Source organism: Oscarella lobularis, chromosome 3, assembly GCF_947507565.1.
Source record: "Oscarella lobularis chromosome 3, ooOscLobu1.1, whole genome shotgun sequence".
Classification (NCBI taxonomy): Eukaryota; Metazoa; Porifera; class Homoscleromorpha; order Homosclerophorida; family Oscarellidae; genus Oscarella; species Oscarella lobularis.
This window is the reverse complement of record NC_089177.1, coordinates 3,738,080-3,760,469: the sequence shown is the minus strand read 5'-3', so window position 1 is coordinate 3,760,469 and position 22,390 is coordinate 3,738,080. Positions and strand designations below refer to the sequence as shown.

Below are 22,390 nucleotides of genomic sequence, written 5' to 3'. Positions count from 1 at the left end.
TGTACGCACTTTTCACAATATATATATATATACGATCACGACGTCACCTACAAATAAATGAAGTAAATGCATAAGACCAATAAATCATAGTTGTATGGTGAAAATAAGATAGACGAAAACGTACTACTTGGTGTCGCAAAGTAAAGCGACTCCCCGCATTGTCCAATGATCCGGATTCTGAGTTGTTTTCAGGAGGAGAGTCGTGATGAAATTCAAGTCGGTACGCATCGGTTTCTTATAAACCGGGCACCGATACATCTTTGCATCGTTGCCAGACGTCGCATTAATGGCATAGATCCAGACGATGGGAACTTGAGTGAAGAGAACCTTGTTGGGCGACTCGACAAGCTTGCCATTTCGTCTGTCCCAGCCGGCCCCGTCAAGCGACAGACCGTGAATATAGACGCCCTCCTGCGGCGGCGACGTGATATCGTCCTTGTACTGGCGAAGTACGTCGTTATGCAAAACGACAGAGTCCAAGGCCCAGCCCTTGTGAGCACGGGTCACTTCCTAAAAGCGCAAGCAGAAAAAAATGACATCAAGAGCCGAAGATTATAACTATATACCTGTCGCATTGCCGTAAGGAAACCCTGTGGATTGAAAAAGCCTGTCATCCAGAAGACGTTCGGTCGTCCTTCGAAACACCAACTGCGAAATTGGGCGTCGCGTTCCAATAGCTCGGTAAACCAGAAACCAAGCGTAGACGACTTCCAAGAAATCTAAATTGCGAACAAAATGCTCATTTTTCGCACACAAACATATTTCATCTCTAAACCTGACCTTTTGCCAAACGATGGGAATTTGAGCGTCGTACATTTTATCCAGCGCATCTCTAAGAGTCTAATAAAAAAGAAAAGGCACAGTTACAAGACCCCTCTCCGTCCGTTTCTCCGCGCGCTAAAAACCTCGCTCATGATAATCGTGCCGTCGATCGCAAGTTTAAGATCGGTAAGAGTCGACTGAACGGCGACAATGACGCGCTGCATGCGATCGATTTCTTGCCGAAGAAAAATGTTCATCGGCGCCAGTATGCCCATCTTCTGGAGACGCGCTCTCACTTCGTGGGAAACATAGAACGGGGGCAATTTTTCCAGCATGTCGTCGGCGAGCCGATGAACAATGCTCTCGCGCGTTTCGCCGCCACCGGCGCCGCTATCTTTCGGCTGAATCTTGAGTATCGTATCGAGAATCGACTGCGCTGTGTTGCTCTGATACGTGATATCGGCGTTGGGATGGAGCCCGAACGCTTCAGGCGTGTCGACGAGAGGAAGTTGATCGATATAGTCGAGATACTGCGTCTGGGTATTGCACTTGGGAATAGGATAACCCTTGTAGAAGTTGAACGACGGCTGGAACATGTGCTCGCCGAACCAGACCTAGGGAAAAAGAAATATTCGAGAGTGCCGAGACCGTACGTCGCGACCGGGCGCACTTTTGAAAATGTGTTCAGTAGGCGTTTGTCGAAGTCGTCCGTCACTTTTCCGCCGTACTGGACTTCGCCGATCATGTAGCGAACTGTGCTCCAAGAGACCCCCTAATCGAGTCGAGTATATATATATATATATATAGGTCGTTATACGTGGAAACAATTTCTTTCCTATACCCTTTTTATGTCCATGTCGTCGAGATGGTTTTGAAAAAATTGAATCGTCGAAGCCAAATCGGCCTGATTGAATTCGTACGGTATATTCCATCCGAGAGGTCCAAATTTGCGCCGTTCCTATATTCACATAGAAGAATTGCAGTGCATACATATCGATATCGATGAGGCTTTTTCTCAAACCTGAACTGTCGTATGAAGAAAAGATACGGCGTAGAGCATCGGTTTCCACTGAACCATGTTGCTGACTTCGAGCACTTCTTGAGTGACCGTGCCGTGAAAGGAGCGCTTCAATCCGGCCTTGATTCCCTGAGGCGGTTCGTTGGTGAATTTGATCGATATTTGAAGCAAATTGATGGAGAATTTCTCGTGCACTTCGGTCGTAATCCACAGACGAAACTGTTCGTGCATTTGCTCCGCGTCCGTCACGGTGAGAAGCAACTCTTCGAGAAAACCGAGACCGAGATGACAATTCTGCAGGAGAGCCCAGCCCCCTTGGGCCATAAACTGCTGCAAGAGACGACGAGCGTGCACTTCCTGACCCTGACCCATCGACACGTTGCGACAGTCGATGTTCATTCGCTTTGCGAGCGATTCAATTTGATTGGTCGGATCGGAGCCCATGGAAAGAAGGCAAATCATCGGCGTGCGATTAGTGCTCTCTTCCCACATGGCCTTGACATCGAGAATGACTCCTTCGGCGTACTTGACGCCCAACGATTCGGCTACGTACTTACGAGCCTGCGGCAACACGCGATCCGGACACCAGCACCTAAAAAATAAAGATAAAAAATCCAATCATATCTCCTCGACTTCTTTTTCCTTTTATACCTGACTAGCAAGAGTTTCCTAAACGTGTCGAGCGAGTTGCTGTATCCGTCGGGTATGACTGTCTCTTCGGGCGCGTCTGATTCGAACCAGACTCGCCACGCTTTTTCGTTGCGCGAAATTTGATTCAGCACCTCGGAAAACTGCGTCAATTTGCTCAATTCGACCAGATTGAGCCACGTCATGTCGGTGATCCACTTGAACGGCTTGGGCTGCACGGCTTTGAGATCGAGAGCGGCGCCGCCTTTGATCAGCGTCTGGAATTCGTGGTGCTTCACTTTGCCGTTTTCCAGATCGATTTTCAAGGCCAAGAGAAGCGTGAAGAGAAACTTGTGCGTCTCGTACAAACCCCGACAGGCGTACTTGAACACTTCGAACGTGAGATATTCGACGATGTTGGTGATTCGCTTCGCAGTGATCGGCGATTTCGTCGAACGCTGCATGGACAAATCGAAGATACCCAGAAACTGAGCCAACGACGTCTGGTACATGCAATCGACCATGGACATTTCCACAATCAAAAAGTAAAGAATACTTCCACGCGTAGCAACTACGAAGAATAATACGATTTTAATTTTTTATCAATTAACCACTGACCTGTTCTGAATTCTTCTCGAGCTGCCGTTATCTTGATTCCCGTTTCGGCGGCGGTGGTCAACTTGTAGCTGACTTCCTCCGCCGTCGATTTTGTCGTTCGAAGCACTTGAATCAAAGATTCGTCATCAACAAGAGAACCCTAATTAATTAAACAACAGTGAGCCTATCTCTCTCGTTTTATATCGCCACACTTGCCTTGGTACTAGTCAGTCTATAAAGCAAATTGTCTTCCAATTCCTTCATCTTTTTCTTATTAGCCGTCACGTCTTCCATCAGTTTCATTCGTTCGTTTTCCAATTCGCTCTTCTCCTTCATAATGACGAGACCGAGCAACTGATCGCCCAATCCCTTCATCGTCACCGTGAAATCGATGACCGAAGTGCGAGCGAAGATCTCCGGCGTGTAAGCGGGATTCGGTATCTTCGTCGTCACGTACAGCATAAAACCCTTCATCACGTCCACTTCCTTGTCGCCGACTTTGACCTTGAAGGTCGACCCCGACTTGATGAAATTCTTTTCGAGCACGTTGTCAAGGGCCGGGTCCAGTTCCTCGGCGACGTCCTCGATGAGAAGCGGGCGTCCGAGCGATAGAGAATCTTCCAAATGCGTTCGAAAGTATTTGTGATTTAAACTCGTAACCTGTATAAATGTCAATAAAATTTTTTGTATTTCCATCCCTATTACATACCTGCAATTCATTTGACGCTTCTTTTGCTTTGATCCAGGCCTTTCCTTGACCTTGAGGATCGATGAGAAGAGGAAAGCGAGTCGCTTTCGTCACGATAATTCCGTTTTGAATCGACAATTCGTCGTTGGGCAAACCCTGCAAATTCCACTCGCCAATTGTCGCCGAATCGGTCGTCATGTCGACTAAATTAATATCGCCCGAAAAGGGTATACGTCGCTGCTTCAATTCCGTCTTCCACTTGTCAATGAGAATGAGACGAAACTCCTGATTGAACGGTCCCGTGTACGACAAGAAACCCGTACAGAGAACGGCGTCGCCGACGAGACGACCAATCTGCGCCTGGAACTCTTTACTCTGTTGCGTCCAGCGCGTCTTCTCGCCGCCCAGACCGTCGATGAGCGCCGTCGCCGCCTCCATCTTGCGACGGCACGTCTCGGCGTCGTCGAGGAGTTCCTGCTTCTCGCGCACCGCTTTGTCGTACATGTCCTGAACGGCTTTGAGTTCGACCTCTTTCTCTTCGAGTTGAGCTTGCGCTTTGTTCAGTTCGAGATTCGCCGCGTTCAGTCGCGCTTCTTGGATGGCGAGATTGGCCTTGAGCGGCAACACTTCGCGATTGACGCTGTAGAAGAGGGACATGGCGCGCGTCCACGCGAGCAAGCCGGCCACGTTGCCGCACACTTTCTTCGCGTTCTCTTTCGTATAGTCCTCCATTTCGAGATAAGGCGCAATCAGTTCGACCGTCTCCTCGTTGATCGAATCCTTGCGAAAGAGCAGAAGCCCGTTGAGAAAGCCACTCGAACTCATCATCTTCAACGATTCGCTCCACGACGGCTTGGGACAGGGTCGTTCGGGATCGGCAGTGACCGAGTCGAGACGACGTTGAAAGAGCAAAAGAACGGAGTCCATGATTCGCATAATCAAGTGAGGCGGTTTCGCCAATTTTCGCACGGTCGATATATCGGCCGGTTTGATCGTCTGCAGCGCCGCTTCGGCCTCTTCGAGCGCCGGTTTCGCCGCTTCCAATTTCTCCTCGGCGACGGCCTTTTCCGACGAAATTTCGTCGACAATCGCCTGCGCTTTGTCCTTGACTTTCTGCACTTGAGCCTTGACTTTTTCGGCGGCTTGGGCGCTCGCCGTCACTTCGATGAGCACTTCCTCGGCTTTTTTCGAAGCGACGGCCAATTCCTTTTCTTTGACGGCGAGTTCTTTAGAGAGCTGAGCGACCGAAGCACTCGCTTCGACCAACTTATCCAATCCCGTGTTCATGCGACGAGCGAGTTCGTTGATTTCTTTATATTTCGTCGTGTAGACCTCCTTGTAACCGTTTATAAACGACAAATAGCTCTTGGGCGTGACGTGCGTCGAGCGACGATAACGATTGAAATAGTCGACGCACGTTTCGGCGACGCCGTCCTGAATCAAACCCATTGTCTCGATCAATTCCTTTTTCACGTCGTCCGAACATTTGACGTCGTATTCGGCGAGAAAATGCTTGGCGACGGCAATGAGCGCGTCCTTGGGCCACCGACTGAACCAGTCCATCGTACAGCCGGAAATCAAACCGGGAAATTTCAGAGAACGATTACGAAACTTTTCGCCGACCGGCGAGAAGCAGAGAACGACGTGCAAATTCTGTCGTACGCGCGAGAGAAAGTAGTCGTAGAGCGCTTCGGGCGTCGGCGGCACACGCGGATGTTCCTTTTTCATAATCGGTATCAATTCGGAATTGATTTCGTCGAGTTCGTCGCGAGCGAACAAATTCGACACTTCGCCCGACGACAAGACGTTGTTCATGTACTCGAGAAAGTTTTCGTCTTTGATTTCGTTATCGGTGAAAATGAACGTCATTCCCTTGCCTTGGACGCCCGCCGTCCGATAGAGCACTTTCAGATCGTCCATCAAATTATTCGTGTTGTACGAACGCGTCAACGTGATTTGAAAACTCTTATAGCCGGCGATAAACGTCGCGAGACGCGTTAGACTTTGCTTGCCCGAACCGCCGACGCCGACCAGTAGCGCATTGCCGCGAGCCGTACGAATGATGCGAGAAATTTTGACGAGATGCACCATAGCGTCTTTGAAGAAGACCAAGTCCATGCCCGATCCGCGAACCGTTTCGTTGTACTGCGCCAAATATTGCTGAAGCTTTTCCTCCAACTCGTTCCACGGCGGAATGGCCTCGTAAATTTTCGGCGCTTCCAAATCGGCGTCGTCCGCTTCCTCGCCCGTCGGTTCGGGCGGATCGCGAAGAAAGTCGACGAAGTAGGGCTCGTCGGCGAGCTGACTCGCCACGTCGTCGCCGAGATTTTCGGTGACGACGCGTACGATTGCCTTGTCGAACCAGGCCTTGTCTTCGGGAGTCGTGAATCGATCGGCGATTACGCGCGTCGACTCATTTCGCCAAAGCGCGAGCAAGACGTCGATCGACGCGCACACGTCGGCGTCGACGGTAAGCATCCCTTCCCAAATTCGAGACAAATCGCGCAAATTGAAAACGTAGTGAAATTTGGCCGGCGTCGGAAGCATCTTCACTTTCGTCGCCTGCCACAGATGACGCGTACACGACACCAATTTGCTCGTCATATCGCAGACGTCGGACGAAAATTGTCGTTCGACGCAAAAATGACCGCAACCGATGACGCCGAAAATCTTGTCGATCGACGCATTCGACGGGAGCGTGCAATTGAAGACGGTGAATTGTCGTTTGAGACGCTGCGGTATGTCGTTTCGACCGCCACCGGGATGAATCATGGCGGCGACGAATTGAATGTCGACGATGTTCGTAAATTCGCCGGGTTTCTCCAAATTATAGAAACCCTTCATTTCCATTGTCTGTCGAACGATTTCGTTTGTCGGCTGATCACCCCATTCGTTGATAATAGGCATATTGACGTCGTCGACGAAGACAGTCATTTTCTTGCCGGCCGGCGGACCGTACGTCGTGCCCATGCGCTTGTCGACGTAGCTTTCGATCGTGCGCTGAAAGATGTAGGGCGTAGACGCCGACGAGAAGTTGAGACTCTTAAAAAGTTGCTGTTCTTTGTCGTACTTGCCGCAATAGCCCTTGACGATGACCGTCTTCGCCGTACCCTGTTCGCCGATGAGCAGAACGGACTTTTGCTGCTTCGCCACGGCGTCGATGAGAAAATCCGTGCGAACGTTATCGACATTGGGCACGAGAATGGAAGCGTATTCCGGCGTGTGATCTTTCGGATAGACGTACTCCGGCACGCGTTCTTTCCAGTGCTGCCACTCGCCTTGTTCGTTGACGACGTATTCGAATATCGTGTCGCCGATTGACGCGTCGACGGGCGGATAGTCCAATTGAGGCGCATCCTGACGCATAAACGCCTCCAATTTGGCACGATCTTCGAGTTCAAGTAGGGCCCCGATCGACCACATGATCGCGAAAACGAACAGACGACCGAGATGAGCGGTCGACACTTGACTACCGTCGTCTTTAGTCGGTATAAGCCCTTGGAGAAGAGTGATGCATTGGGCAATATAATTACATTCCAACAGTTCCATTTTCGGCGTCAACGACGTCAAATTGTATCGATAGACATTCGTGAAGATAGGATCGAAGAGATCCGTGAGCACGCTCTTTTCGACGGGCGTTCGCGTGTTGAGCCATCCCTCGAGAATGGGCTTCCAATCGAGAGCCGACGAGCTCATGTAAACCATGCCGTTTCGCGAAACGGTCGCCGGCGACGCGTTATCGATGTTGTGCGGTTCGAAAATGATTTTGCAATTGGGCGCCATGGGTATGCGATCTCCGTTGGCGAGCGTCAACGTCTTGTTATCGTCTAGAACCGAGTTGAGATTCTCGATCCATATCGCGTCGACGGGACCGTCGAGAACGAGCCAAATGTGCTCGTTCTTTTTCGCGCGCAACGTCTTTCGCCAGAGCGTCGAAAAAATGCCGTCCGTCCAATCGTTCGTCGCGACGTCGAGTCGTCCGAACATTTGCGGCGCCGTAATCGCCTTCGGATTCATGCGCATCTCTTTGTGCGGCGTTCCCGTGTCGGTCATCGCTTTCATGAGCACGTTGATGCAGCACGTTTTGCCGGCGCCGCTCGGACCGAGAGCCATCATTCCGTGACGAACGCGTTGCGTTTCGAAGAGCTGAATCAACTTGAGCGTCCAGGCGGGATGATAGACGAGACCGGCGGCGTTGACTTGATTCGAAATCGCCGCTTCCAAGTCCGGATAGCCGGCCTTGTCGAGTTGAATTCCGGGAAAGAGATCGTTGATGAGCGAGAGAAAGAGCGGCTCGTCCTCGTCGACCAACTTGGACAAATTCATGTCGCGCAAAACGCGCATCACCGTCTTCGGTTCGCCGTCTTCGGGATTTTGTCGTTTGACGGCGCCGAGCGTTCGTAGGACGGAGAGAATGTTTCGCAGACCGAAATCGTAGTGGACCTGCTTCGTCAGCTGTTCCTCGCACAATTTATAAAGAGTATAGAATTTGCAGGCGAGAACGATGTTGTTGATGAATCCGCAGCTCGCCAATTTGACGCGAATAATGATCTGTCGATCGGGAACCATCATAGCGACCGGTCGAAAATTAATCTTCAAGTTTTCCGGCAATTCTTGTCGACCGGCGTAGCCGGGATTCATCGTGAGAAATAGTCCGAATTCGGGATTGAGACTGACGACGTCGCCGTCGGTGAAAATGAATTCGCTCTTGCGATCTTTTTTGCACGCCAATACGATGGCAATTTGCTGAGCGGCGACCGACAAGACGGGCAATTCGATTCGATTGAATTCGTCGAAACAGCCCCAGCTACCACTCTGCGCCAAACCTTTGTAAATTCGTCCCAATCCACGATAGTCCATCTGATCGGAACAGTTGAAAACGACGACGAATTTTCCCAACGCTTTGCCCATGTCCTTGACCGTTTCCGTTTTTCCCGTGCCCGCCGGTCCGGCCGGCGCGCCGCCGAGCGCCATACCGAGCGCTTGAGCGAGACTGATGTAGCATCGATCGGTGAGCGGCGTAATGACGAGACGTTCCGTACAGCCGACGTATTCGTTCTGATACTCGAAATCAACGTCGGTTATCGATATGAGACACTTGTCCGTGTCGTCGTTGAAGTAGAATCGCGACTGCTTGAGCCATTCGAAATCGGCTGGCGTTTTGACGTGCATTCGAACGAGATCGTCGAATATGTCGCGCTGGTGAACGTGAATCGTGACGAGCGTCTCGTATTTGGTCCGATCGAATTTGGACAGATCTTTCGTCGTCATTTCGATGAGCGCGTTCAATATGTCTAAAAACGACTGATTCGTCGTTTTCATGATCGTCTTGTCCGAACGCGCGTTGCTCAGCGCCGTTTGGGCGTCGCGCGTCCAAATGATCTGTATGCCGAGAATTCCGACCTGCGCGGGAAACGAGTCGAAAAATTCAAACATTTGAAAACTCGGATCGGAGACGGCGTGCGACGCCGTGCGTATGATCGAGTGAACGGTGCTGTGCACTTGTTTGAGTAGATTACTGAGCCACACTTCGACGTTTCCCTGCGCCATGACGGCGTCGTCGAATTCGACCGTTTCGCCTTCGCGCGACGACATCGATAGGATGCGATCGTAGTCCTTCTCGTGAAAACGAACCGATTTCACGTTGTCGAAAACGCCGAGCAAATGCGCTTGAATCGTGTGCGAATCGCTCGCCTGACCCAAAATCTCCAAGAGCGCCGGATCGGAGACGAAGAAGAAGCGCGGAAAGAGAAGTCGTTTCTTCTCCAAATATCCGGTCAACGATTTCTGACACAACTCGAGTTGCTCCAATAGATGCGGCAACAATTGACCGAGCGTCTCGTCGCCAACGCAACACAGAACGACGTTAATCGTCTCGTGAGCGCGCGTCATGATTTTCAACCACGACTTATCGATATTTTGAAAGCGTTTCGCTTCTTTGGGCAATTGCTTGGCGATGTCGCCGCCGACGAAGACGGCTTCGAGATAGATCCACAAGTTCTGCACGACGAGCCAATTCTCAATGATTTCCGTCGTGCGTGTCAATTTTTGAACCCACGACTGAATGTCCTTCTTGAAAGGCGCGTTATAGCGATTGCTCATCAACGACCCGAGCACCATGAGACTGTCTTCCATGAGAAGAACCGTTTCGGACGTCGCTTCGCCTTTGAGCAACAATTCGCCGCGATTTTTAAACGTCGAAAATTGCAATTCCTGCGCGCTCCACTCGTTCACGACTCCCTTCAATTTCGCTTCGATGTCCTGTTCCTTGACGGCGGCAATGCAAATGTCTTCGATGTCCTCCTTGTTCTCGAGTAGCGGCGCTTCCATGATATTTCGCAATTGAAAGTTTTCCGCTTCGACGTCGAATTTGTGCTTCGTCAACTGTTCCAAATGATCCCAGTGTCGCTGCTTCATCGCCTTGTTCGCCATCAGTTCCAGAAGTGGACACGTTTCGTTAAAATCGTCAATTTTCTTCTTCAGATCCAAAAACGCCTGCCAATCTTTCATCGCTTTCGGCAACTTTCGACATCGATTCTGAAAATCCAATAACTCGTTATTGATTTTCTCCGTGTCCAACTCCGACCAGGCGATGTCGTAATAGCCGTCAATGCTATCCATGACGGCGTTATAGAGTCCGTACAATTTCTGCAACAGACTCAACTCCTTCTTAATGCGCATCAACGTCGGATAGTCGGTCACGGGCAATCCAAACAGATCTTCCCCGTCGTGATACGTCACAAAGCGTCGATAGAGTTCGTCGAATTGCGCTTGAAACACCTGAAGTCGCTCGCTCGCCTCGCGCGGCGCCACGCCGGAGACCATGGGTCCGCCCGCGTCGTAGTCGCCCGTGAACGAGTTCACGTCTTCGACGAACGTCGTCACGTTTTCGACGAGCGTTCCTTTGAATTCGGGTTGGATTTTGATTAGGTGATCTTGAACTTGAATGCCGAGACCGAGTAGTCGTTCCCAGCCGTAGTGGAGCGTGTCGACGCGTTCCGCCTCTTCGCGAGGAACGGCTATTTCGTATCGATTCAACGTCGAGTACGATTCCTAGGGGGAAAAAAAACTGAGACGCGTTTCCTCGTTTTTTTCTCTCTCTCTCACTTCAATTGGACCGATTTCCATGTCGATGCGAATTTGATTTTCGCGAATTTCTTTCAGTCCTGCCATCGCCGAGCGAACGTCGTCTAAATCCTTGATGGGTCGGCTCAAACGTTTCGTCAGATCGTCGACGAACGCGAACACTTCTTCCATGTTCGACGCGTAGCGACGATTGCAACTTCGTCCGTAGGCCAACTTCCAATTCTTCGTCTCGGCCATAAGAGCAATTCTCAACGACTCTAATAATAATAATAATAATAATATTCGTTGTATAGAGAAAACGCTCTCTTTTCTTTCTTTTTACCTGTATACAAGCAGACAGCTCCGACGCACACTGTGTCGGGTTCGGCGCTGATCACACGATCCAAATCCTGATAGTGAAGAATTCGCCCTTGAAATTCGCTCAATGCCGGCTCCGATTCCAAAAACTCCTTTATGCTGACGTCGACGTCCTTCTGCCAAAGCTCGCCGTACTTATTGAACTGTTCTAACGCCGTCGTGATGTTCTGTTTCGTCGAATTGATTGCCGTCGACAGAAGAGACATCAACTTGACAACCTCTTTATTTTCCGAAACGAGTTTGTAGTAATTCCGCAACGTTTTCTTTCGCGTCTCGACCGCCGGTGCCGTCGCCGCCGGTGCCGTCGCCGCCGGTGCCGCCGCCGCCGCCGCCGCCGCCGCCACTTCGTCAAACTCAACCCGACTCTGCTGACGCTCCATTTGCGAATGACTCGTCTGCGCTTCCGTCGCCGCCGCCACGTCGCCCTCCGCTTTCGTCGCCGTACCGTCTTCGGGCGCCTCACAAACAGACTTTTCCTCGACGTCCCGCTTCTGTCCCCACTGGAGAACCCCTTTCGACGCGCCGACGACGCACTGCGCCGCCTTATTAACGGCCTGCTGTATCTCGTCGAGCGCGGGTCGCATGCACACGTTCGGTATAGCGAGAACGACGTCGGCGCGAAACGTCACGCGATTGTCGCGCTTTCGCTGCTCTTCCGCGTCGCCGTACACGTTGAACGAGCTCGACGACACGCGCCGTTTAATCATATCCAACGTCGCTTTCGTCATTCGAAGCAGCGTGTCGAGATTGCGCCGATTGAAGTGGGCTCGCAATTCTTGCGCTTCTTCTTCCATTTCGTAGCGCTGCTGACGACGCCGTTCCAAAGTCAATTGACCGGGCACGGGACGCGTCGTCGCTTCCTCGACGCTCGACATCGACGACGAAGCGCGCGGTCCGCTCCGACTCGTCGTAGTGACTTTTCGTTTCGACGACGCCGCCGTGCCCGGACCGGGACCGGCGGAGGGCGCAAGGGCATCGCTTCCGCCGCCAGGACGCTCAGGACTAGGAAGAATCGAAGGCGACGGAATAGCAGGCATGCCGTCGAGAAGGCCTTCGTCGTCGGGACCCAAGAGTAGTCCTATGACCTCTTCGGCGGCTTTTTCGACCAATAGGCTTTTTGATTCGAGTAGGCATTGGCCCGTTGCGGCGAGTTCGGTCGTTTTTTGAACGAATTGATCGATCGTCCACGGTTCGTTTTCGGGCATTTCGCATAGCGGTACGTTGAGCATTTCTTCTAGAATTGCGTCAATTCGATACGTGCATATGTCGTTGATTCGATCGATAAGAAGTTCGACTTCGCTGAGGGCTGATCGTATGCCGTCCACGTAGCCGTCCACGTTCAACGACGACCACGTCAGCATCGCCAGACCGGGTTCGATGGCCTGATCGACTTTGGATAAGTGAGGCGTCATGAGTCGCTCAAAAACGGGCTGAACTTTTTTCCGTATCCGACGATTTTCACTCAGTGCCAACTACAGAAACAATTACCAAATGCATTATTAATTCTTTTTTTTTCACCACGTATTACCTGTAGCTTGCTATAGTTGGCTTTGAGCAGTTGTTCCTTCGCCGCCAAGCTGACCGAAACCGCCGGAACTTCGAAGCCGATTCGCTCAAACGAGTCGACTTCGCGAACCAACGTCAAAACGGCCGGATCGAAGTTGACGTAGAGCCGTTTGGGATCATTCGGATGGCGAACGAGCAGCGAAACATTCAAACCCGTCTTGATGACTTCAATCTAAAAAGAAAAAAGGGAGGGAAACTCGACTTTAGAAAATTGTGCCCGTCCTTCTTCACCTGTTGCGTCCAAGCGTTGTAATAAAGCATTTCGTACTGCATCAGCACTTTGCACATCTTATTGTACTGCTTCACAATCTTCTTTGCTTCGGGCAACTTGAGCAGATCCTCGTGCTGACGAAACGTCACCATGGGCTCGTCTATGCGCCGATAGAGTTGACGAGCCCAGGCAATCTTACCGGCAATAGGAGACAAATCGCACTCGTTCGGCGGATCCTCGCGCTGCTTCACGTAGAGCTTCTGAACCGTTTCGATATCGCGCGTGTAGTGAAGCAAAATGCGGCGGTATTTTTCACCAAGTCCCAATTCGGCGATACCGAGTCGTTGGAAACGCTGAAGCAGACGCATCGCTCGCTCCGTGCTCGGTATGACTTCGAAGCATTGGTCAAGAAAGCCTTGGAGCTGACTTTGAAGGTCTTCGACGTTCAATTTGAATTCCTCGTAGTCGGAATCGAATTCGAGGCGACGATGATCGAGCATGTCGTACGGTTTTTTCTTTATCGTCGTCACGATCATCTGATATTTTGAGGCGAACGGTTCGATTCCTTCGATTTTTGACGTCGTCAGCGTTTCGTATTTTTTAAACGTTTCCATGATGTGAAGAATTCGCGTCAATCTAAACGAGTCAAATTAGGAAAACCCCTCCCCCCTTCTCGACTCGATTTTCTTGCCTTTTTGAAAAGGTATTGAATTTTCCGAAGATGTACATTTCGCTGAATTCGAACGGTCTTTCGTCCGGCTGATCGGCGAGCCTCTGCTTCATCCGTTGAAAACAGTGCTGATACTCCTGATTGAGTCGAATGCCAGCGCGCAGCTTGCCCATCAAAGGACCCGGTTCCTGATCCCACACTTTGTCGTAGCCGTTATTGGTGATATGATCTCGACAGGCGGTTATCATCTGATTGGTAACCTTAAAACAAAGACTTCAATTCCGACATATTTTCTTCATCCCCAAGGGCTTACCTTCACAAACAAAGCCGTCATCCGTTCCGGCGTGTTGTAATAGCGCGAGTAGCTGTTGATCATCCGTATTGCGTTCATGAGACCCGAAATGGAGTCGATCATGCTCACCTAATACCCCCCTCAATAGAACTCTCCCCGCCTTTTCGCTCTACTCTCTTTCTCGTACCGGATCGCTCTTGTATAAGGGATCGCAAAACTTTTCCAACGTGTAGAGAAATTTCACGTTGTCTTTCGCCTCGTTCGCCGCGTCCGTTATGCGAGCATCCAAATCCCTCCAAATCTAAAAAAGAAATTCTCACCGAATCTCTTTTCGTTTTGCCCCCGCTAACCCGAAGAGACTTTGATTTGGCGGCGCTCAGAACGCCGACAACGGTGCGACACTCCTGACCCTTGATGTGCGTCAGAAGTGAATTGAATTTGGCCATGCGCTTCTTCCAGTGCTCCAACTCCGCGCGCGGACCCACGTCATCCGCCTCCTTTCGCATCTGTTCACTCTTAGCTAAAACCTAAGCGAAAGAGCGCGTCAATGGATGAAGACACGCACGTCTCTTCGCTTTCTTCTCCCTTACCTGTTCTATTTCCTTGCACCACGTCGCCATGCACGACTCCAACGCTTCGACCGTCTCCTGCAAATTCGCCGCTCCCAGCATGTCGGCCGGCGACGGAATGCTCGCGAGATCGACGCGCTGGCACGGCGACAGCGTGACGCGATCCGACAAGCTCTGGCGAGCGTTCGCCAAAACGGAGACGAACCCGTCCAATTTTCCCAGAAAGTCGGCACGAAGAAGTTCGCCCTGCTTGCTCGACAACTCGCCCCAGCTGGACTGGTGCGACAAAGCGGGAATGAAAATCGACGAGAGAAGATTCTCGATGGCACCCAAGATGCCGTCACCGTTTCGCGACTCCAAAACACCAAAATTGACTTCCTGGAAATTAAAAAATAATTAATTAAACAATTAAAATAAAATTTGTACTTGAGCCCTATTCTATGTGCCTATACTGACCTGACTGATATTAGCCGTCGTTATAGCCTTGGGAGTCGTTCGAAGAAAAAAGACGCTGAGACCGGTAAACGCTTGTCGTGTGCCGTCCGTGACGTAGAGATGATGCTTCGACTTCGTCGTCGCCGTCGATTGACGAGGATGCGACGACGATTCGTCGACGGACGTTTCGCCGTTTTTTTCGTAGTAGAACATGAGACGATGGCTGCCGTTGGCGGCGAAAAACTGCTCCATTATTTCGATCTGAAGGACGAGCGTGCGTTTGAGATCGCTTGGAGGACGATTGGATTGGTTTCTTGCCTGATTTTCTTCGAGAATGCACTCTTCGACGTCGCTGTGCTCCATCGACAGCTTCTGAGCGACTGCGCTGAGAATGTATTCGTGACGGGAGTCCATCATCGCTCTTTTCATTTCGCGTTCGCCTTTTGCTTTGGTCTACGACATATTCAGCCATTTTGGAAGTTTCTTCCTCTACGGGTGCAGTGCGCTAGGTGCTTGGATACGAGTGTAATAACACGTGCCAAAAAGAATTATCTGCTATCTCTTTTGCGCCAAAATGGCCCTTAGTGAGCTTACCTGCTTTGCTTTTCCCGAATCCGGCCCGGGAATAAGCAGTCGCGTCTTCGTTGCCTTGTCCCGTTCTCCTCCCCCCTGGCCCTTTCTCGCATGGTGCCGTCTGACGTTTGCAGCTTTCCGAGTCGTCACTCGGGGTGGAGCTACTTCGCTCTCCATTTAGAGAGCCAATTCACGCAGCAAAAACTCCGACACGAGCAATTGTTGACTAAGTTGAGTAGAGAAGCTAATAGCTGCAACGTGATTGGCTAGCGAACGATCCGACGTCACGTCCTAGAAACGTGATCCCCGTACAGTAAGAGCCCAACACATTCCTCAGCAGCGGATAAACGGCGCGCTTTATGCACTTTTCGAATAGTAAAAGAGCCACTTTACGATTCATTTCTTCGAGTCTATGTACAGTAGAGAAAAGCTTCTAGACGCACGTGAGAGAGGGCCGTGAGAGATCACGTGCAAGGTCCCGCTCAATGGCTTCGTCTCCTACTCCGACTGGCCTTGTTCCTGTCAGCGCTTGCGTTGTCGACATCGTGCAGCGTCGAAAATCGGCTGTTTCAAAGCAGCACGCCTTCGCCGTCGACGTCTCGTGGTCCGATTCGTCGAAGACGCAAATATGGAGAAGTTATCAGGAGTTTTTCGAATTCCAGTGTCGACTGTTGTCTTCCTTTCCGGACGAGGCCGGTCAGACAGAGCAGAGCGAGAGAATTATACCCTATTTGCCAGGTGAGTAAGTACCACACCTATTTTTGCATAATCGAAGCGTGGGAAAAAGGTAAGAGGATGTTTTCGAGAAGCACGCGCCAATTGGCGGAGACTCGTCGACCGGAAATTGAAGCCTACATAAAAAATCTATTGAAGCTTCCGGCCAAGGTGTCACAGAGTGAAATGGTGACGTCATTCTTTACCCATAGAGCCACTGATCCGGTGGCTGTGAGCAGAAAAGAAGCCAACGACGATTTGCACTCGGCTGCAACCACGGCAGCAAGAGTTGGTGAAGCTGAATCCAAAACAACAAAGGATTCCCCATCATTGGACTCAATCCCAATGAATGAAAATTCAGCATACGGCAAACTTCCAATTAAATTAGAGTCCAACGAAACGACACAGAAAGAAGCAGCAGTGGAAGAGATCAAGGATGTGGAGGCAGTCCCAATGAATGAAAATCTAGCATACGACAAACTTCCAATTAAATCGGAGTCTGATGAAACAACACAGAAAGAAGCAGCAGTGGAAGAGATCAAGAATGTGGAGGCAGAAGAGAACAAAGAGGTGAAGGAAAAGAACAAAAAAGCTATTATAATATAATTTATATCACGTGACGCGAGTTGGCTCCACTTTTCTACCTTCGTATTGAACAAGCACGTGTATGAGATCTAGAAATAAAGGAATCGTCTTACTTGAGAAGTTTGCGGAGAAAATCAATAATCCCGCTCATATTCGGCATTCGCTTCTTCGAATCGTCACCGAGACAATAGACGACGAGCTCGCGAATGGCCTTATTCGAAATGCTCGCCACCTGTTTATCACGCTGCTCGACGATCGGCAAACGTCTCGTGCACATTTCGCAGAGAAGCACGCCGAAGCTGTAGCAGTCGGAATTCGTCGACGGACCGGCGCCGGGCGGCGCGTACGCTTCGGCGTGCGGCATGGCAAACGACTGCGACTTAGTCGCAAACGTCGCTACGCCCGTATGCACGAGCTTGGCACGAAAGTGCTGCGACGCCGTCAGAACGACGGCGGGACTGCAAATGTTGCCGTGAACGATAGCCGACGGTTTCGCGAGATGGAGAAAGTTGAGCGCCTTGGCGACGTCGCAGGAGACACGAAAGACTTCGTCGCGCTCGAGCGCGCGCTTGGCGAGCAACTCGCGCAACGTCGACTCGTACATCTCGGTGACGACGACGGGATGATTTCGCGTGAAAAGAAACCCTATCAAAACGACGAGATTCGGATGACGAAGCGCCGCCGCTTCGTGCGCTTCGGCAACGAATAGGGCCTCGGTGTACGACGATAGGGTCGCCAGTTCGACGAGCTCGACGGCGACGGGACAGCCGCGAAACGAGGCCATGTGAACGACGCCGAATTGACCGGCGCTCATCGTCTTCGGATTGTCCGGAATGCGTACGTCGTCGGCGACGAGAATGACGTTTTGGGCTCGCGCCGTCGCCGTCGCTTCGTCGCCGGCGTCGATTTTTCCTTTCAGGTTGGCGATTTCGGCTCGGTTGCGGGCCTCTTGACGCTGGTGCTCCGTTTTCATTCGTTCGACTTCTTCGCGCATTTTTTCCGTTCGCTCTTTCATTTTCTGTCGAGCTACCTCTTTGATTTCGTCGATTTCTTTCTCCTTTTCGCGTATCGTTTGCTTCTTTTTCTCGAACTTGTCGCGAGCCGCGTCCATTTGCTGTTGAAAGTGCGCTCGACTTTCCTTCAATTCGTGCCGAAGCTTCGCGTTCTCTTTCTCCACCTTATCGAGTCGCGTAAGCGCCGATCGAAGCTGCTGTTCCGCCGATTTCAGTCGCTCGCTCTCACTAGCAGCTGTAGAATCTATGAAATACACTGTTAATTAAAGAGTTTCCCCTACCTCCCTCATCTTACGTGGTGCCTCTTGCCCGTCTCCGGACGGTCTCGCTATGAGAGTGCAGTTTACTTGCTTTATAAAGGCTCCGCAACGCGGTGGACAGTCAAACTTTTTCTGCCCTTTGATACTGCCATCGTTACCGTCATCTCTCGGAAGATCCTAGAGAAACGGGGTTATCACCCGCGCAAGTGAAAACGCGGTTGTCTCACCAACTGAAGTCCAACCAACTCTTCTTCCGGTTTCGTTGGATGTTTTCCCGTCCAACGAACGATGCCGTACAGTCGAGAGCCGTCTTTGCAGATAAACGAAACGTACGAGCCAATTTCTATTGACGTGAAAACCTCCTCGGCCTTGACTTTCGTAGAACCCTTCCCTGTCCAACATTTGTAAACATGCGTATACAGTTGACTCGACTCACTCTGTTTTGGAGGACTTCCCATGTAAGATCGCTTTGCCAGTTTGGCTTTTATAGCGTCAAGTGGAGTGTGTTCGGCGGTTGGCTTCATAAAAAAAACATAAATTCTAATAGCGCAAACAAATTGAATGCGCACATACTGTAGGCAAGTCAGGCAGGGATGGTGATCCAAGTGACTTCACAGGTGATTTCGGTTTCCTGAAAAAAAGCGGTTATAATTACCCCCCAAGTTCCAGCAAAAGATCACTTGGCAACTGCTGGTGGCTTAGGTTTGACAGGAATGGGTGCCGATGCCTTAGGAGGCGGCGATTGATCACCAACCTGAAATAAATTATACAATCAATCACATCATCAGCAATTTCCACCTCCGCCTCCTCCTCCTCTTCTTCCTCTTCTTCTTCTTCTTCTTGATTTGAACTGACAGCTACAGAATTATTGTCGTCGTCATCGTCTTCTTCCTCATCCAAAAGATCCAACGTTGGCCTTTTTGGCGATGCACTCGTAGGATGACGTTTCCTGCACCGTGGACCACAATCATTCATAGGCCAATCAAGAGAAAAAGCACAGGTACTTGGCGACGGATGGTTTGGGATTGGCAGGAACAGCCGTTGCCTGTCTCTCAAATAAATCCTATTGAAAGTCATAATTCTCGTTCTTGAGGCTAAAGAAAAAAGCCTGCCTCAGCTTTTGAATCTGTAGCCAAATCGCTTGTCCCATCGTTTGACTGTTCACTTTCCTTTTTCTCCCGAGCTTGCCTACAGCATATACACCCCTCAGAAAAAATTTATAAAGCAATTGTATTTGTCACCTAGCTTTGATGGCTCTTGCTTTGACCTTAGCTGAAGCACGTTTATCGGCATTTAGCACCTTATTCAAGTAACATTAGGCGTGGCCTGATGCAAGTATCAAAATCTTACTTTCAATAACTCTATCTCGTAAAATAGTGTGGCCTCACGAGGAATCAACTTAGGAACTCCCTAAAGAATGTCAACGTGAACCAGTTTCTCTAATTCAAGCGATTCACTACTGACTGAAGCTCCGTAAGCTAAAGATGACGACACAGCAATAAAGCGTCGGCCGTTTTCTTTCATATTTGCTATCGCCTTTTCTATGCCCTATCACAAAGGTCAATATTTAGCCCAATCCTCCTTCTATTTCTATCTCACTCTCGTCTCCTTTCCTTTGCCCAGCTGCAAAGACAGAACCTTATCTGAACCATAATTGCTATCCAGCAACTAAGAAAATGTCAATAGAATAATAAATTCCTTATTTCTATGAGTAAATAATACCTTTCCAATTTTATAGTCACTGAAGAGCCAAACGTTGTACTTGCATTCGACTGTGTCGCCAACTTGACAAGGCTAAATTGGTACAATTCGGAGTCTACGTCGTCAAAAACGTTTGACAACTCACAAATTCCTCCCCCAATACTAGATCCTGCAATACAAAAAATTCCTTCTTTTCTTGAAGATTCGTCTTAGCCAAAACCACCTAATCAGAAAACAATAAAAAGATACAATGTTTCACCTCGAGACTCGCCTGCTTCACAAATTCAAAGAGAGATTCTTCGGAGTCGAAGAGGAGAGACCAACTCTTTCGATGATCGTCGTAATAGGTGGCGTACTTGTTCGACTGGACCTAAAGCGCGACAAAAAGACGCGGGGGGCGCGGTGTCGAACGACGAACCGATCCTAAAACACCTCCTCACATTGAAAGCAAAAGACGAAACGATGGGAGCCTGCGAGACGTATTGCTGTTTATTCTTGTAGAGAATGAGTTTGTACTGTAGGGAATCGAGAATCGCTTTTTCTTTTCTTATATCCCCCGAGCGATTTATTCTTGCCTCTTGCGTGAAGGGACTTCCGAGGACAGCGAGACCGAGTCGACCCCTGTCGATCGGTTTTCCCTGCGCGCTAAGGCGAAAGTTTTGCACGCGGCGCGTGAAGAGAGAAAGGCTCGCTTACTATTCGTATGCGCGAACGGTCGTCGCGTGAACCAGAGCAGGAGCGCTGCCTACGAAACGATGAAGAGATCGATAGAGATGTAAATCAAGCCCAAACCTCCACTCATTGCCGGTTCGTAGCGCTGTAGCAGTCCTTTGCTTGTGCTTTGCTGCAGGGGGCTGTACTTAGTAGCGCGACCTAGGGTGAGGCTAATTTTAGTACCACGTGCTGCAATCCATACTGAAAAAAAATCAAAAAATCCAATTGGTAAATTAAGAAATTAGTACTTGTGGCATCTTTCCGTTTTGCCGTCCGTTTCGATTGAATGGGTTGACAGCATTTCGTGCTTTCTTTTGTGATTGATTTTTCCAATGCAGAACCCCCTTGAGCAGCAGGCAAAGAAAAGCAGCAACGGCACTGATAATAAAAACGCCACCGACATTGGAAACTTCTAAGGCCTCCGTAGTGCTGCTCACTTCCTGGCAAGACGACGGCAATCCTTGTATGTGATCGTCGTACGAATTGACGACAATGCGATTAGTAATGGCGTCCAAAATTGCTTCGTCAATTTTGTCTCCGAATTGCCGATAAAATCGCTCATTGACAGCATATGCGTACTGCTGCTCAAATATCTTCTCCGGTAAAATCGCGACATCGCATTCGGTTCGGCTAATCCATTCGAGATATGGCGAATCGGCAATATAGGCGGCAACCGAGCCTTTCCGTAGCAGCTGGAGTGCTTCATCTACTCCTTCTACCGGTATCAATTTTCGCATTCCGGCGACGGTCAATTGCCTCCAATTGCTCGTGTATTGACGAGCGGCCACATTTCGACTGCGCAGCGACGTAAGTCCCGTTATATCACTAGACGTTGTCAGTGGATCTGACGTCAGAAAAGACACCATGTTTGCCGTGTAGGACGAAACGATGACGAGAACGACGAAGCAGAGAGTGGAGATGTAGATTCGACCGAACGGATTGCCCATTTGAACGAGACGGTTTTCGTTCATGAAGAAAAAGGTTGCAAAGCTGAGAAAAAGGCCGCCGACGTAATCTCCAATTAAGCCCAACCATTTCATAACAAGCATTGATAGAAGAAACATTCCTAATAACGTGAGCCAGACAGACCATTGAAAAGGTTGCATGAATCTCCACATCACCGACGACGAATCGTTGCTCACCGAACGTTTCACCATGATGCTCAGACTCGACGTGAAGTAAAACTGCGTGAAATTGGACGTCAAAGCGCGAGAGGCGGAAAACGTTAAGGCGCCGACGCCCAAATCCCATTTGTCGCCTTTTCCGACCGCTTCGATCATGTCGGAATACGTACCGCTCACCTGTTCGGTCCAAAGTTCGAACGTGACGTTGGTGAAACCGACTACTTCTCGTATCCTTTCTACGACGTCTATGTCGATTCCTGCATAGGTGCCGTTTGCTGACTCATACACGAACGGTGGACTGATAGGAAAAACGATACGAAGGGACTGATCAATTGTCGTATTTCGCTCGGTCGTAGGATACACCGTTGCACCATCCTTCATTTTCAATCTTTCATTCAATGTCCACTTTCCCACTACGGACCAGTTCGATTGAAACTGACCAGTCTCGTCTGTCCACGAACTATTCAGCTGTACGATAAGGAAGGAGACTCTCGAATCGTCAATGCAGTTGTCATGTGCTGCTTCAGACAAAGCCACGTTTCCCACCGATCCGTTGTAGCATTCTGTCTGTAACATCTCTAACAGATAAGAACCCTCGTTCTGAATGATTATCTCTATTGGTTTATATGTTCCTCTTTCTTCTTTTTTACCGCACTTGACAAAATAGGTCTCGTTTCCGGAAAACCTGCAGCTCTCAAACACTCCTCTCCCCCGAAATAGTGCATTACGATACAGATGATATAGATCGTCGGCTAAAGCGTCGTAGCTCGAAGCATCGCGAAAGTCCTCGAGATCTTCCCTGCACGTCTCTTTATCTCCAAAACACTC

General features: G+C 50.0%; 2 protein-coding genes across 2 annotated transcripts; both read right to left on the bottom strand.

Moving 5' to 3' along the window:
* Positions 1-6: 6 nt before the first annotated feature.
* Positions 7-15,670, bottom strand: LOC136184219 (dynein axonemal heavy chain 5-like). Its single transcript, XM_065971077.1, has 23 exons — positions 15,473-15,670; positions 15,197-15,331; positions 14,900-15,139; positions 14,465-14,821; positions 14,225-14,401; positions 14,062-14,175; positions 13,896-14,003; positions 13,604-13,842; positions 12,933-13,548; positions 12,664-12,873; positions 11,101-12,607; positions 10,800-11,035; positions 3,714-10,745; positions 3,221-3,664; positions 3,026-3,164; positions 2,432-2,978; positions 1,784-2,372; positions 1,604-1,720; positions 1,433-1,534; positions 906-1,376; positions 781-840; positions 567-719; positions 7-510 (listed from the first exon to the last, which is right to left on the bottom strand). The coding sequence occupies exons 1-23, from the start codon at positions 15,626-15,628 to the stop codon at positions 124-126; spliced, it is 14,136 nt and encodes a 4,711-aa protein (XP_065827149.1). The 5' UTR covers positions 15,629-15,670; the 3' UTR covers positions 7-123.
* A 1,066-nt stretch (positions 15,671-16,736) lies between these two features.
* LOC136184228 (FK506-binding protein 15-like) lies at positions 16,737-20,578 on the bottom strand. Its single transcript, XM_065971088.1, has 20 exons — positions 20,517-20,578; positions 20,421-20,469; positions 20,300-20,369; positions 20,165-20,239; positions 19,996-20,094; positions 19,870-19,947; positions 19,746-19,817; positions 19,623-19,691; positions 19,488-19,571; positions 19,374-19,433; positions 19,265-19,323; positions 19,136-19,211; positions 19,028-19,086; positions 18,822-18,972; positions 18,704-18,777; positions 18,597-18,654; positions 18,460-18,541; positions 18,251-18,414; positions 18,059-18,200; positions 16,737-18,007 (listed from the first exon to the last, which is right to left on the bottom strand). The coding sequence occupies exons 1-20, from the start codon at positions 20,524-20,526 to the stop codon at positions 16,860-16,862; spliced, it is 2,679 nt and encodes an 892-aa protein (XP_065827160.1). The 5' UTR covers positions 20,527-20,578; the 3' UTR covers positions 16,737-16,859.
* Between the last annotated feature and the right edge of the window lie 1,812 nt (positions 20,579-22,390).

What these genes read in the sequence shown, in the direction of transcription:
- LOC136184219 (XM_065971077.1), bottom strand. Translation starts at nt 15,628, where the DNA reads ATGGAGAGCGAAGTAGCTCCACCCCGAGTGACGACTCGGAAAGCTGCA. An exon ending in GCATTCTCGAAGAAAATCAG is followed by an intron (nt 15,140 to 15,196) that starts GCAAGAAACCAA and finishes CTCGTCCTTCAG; the next exon opens with ATCGAAATAATGGAGCAGTT. An exon ending in ATAGACTGACTAGTACCAAG is followed by an intron (nt 3,165 to 3,220) that starts GCAAGTGTGGCG and finishes TTAATTAATTAG; the next exon opens with GGTTCTCTTGTTGATGACGA.
- LOC136184228 (XM_065971088.1), bottom strand. An exon ending in GGGAAGTCCTCCAAAACAGA is followed by an intron (nt 18,415 to 18,459) that starts GTGAGTCGAGTC and finishes AATGTTGGACAG; the next exon opens with GGAAGGGTTCTACGAAAGTC. An exon ending in AGTTGGTTGGACTTCAGTTG is followed by an intron (nt 18,201 to 18,250) that starts GTGAGACAACCG and finishes CCGTTTCTCTAG; the next exon opens with GATCTTCCGAGAGATGACGG.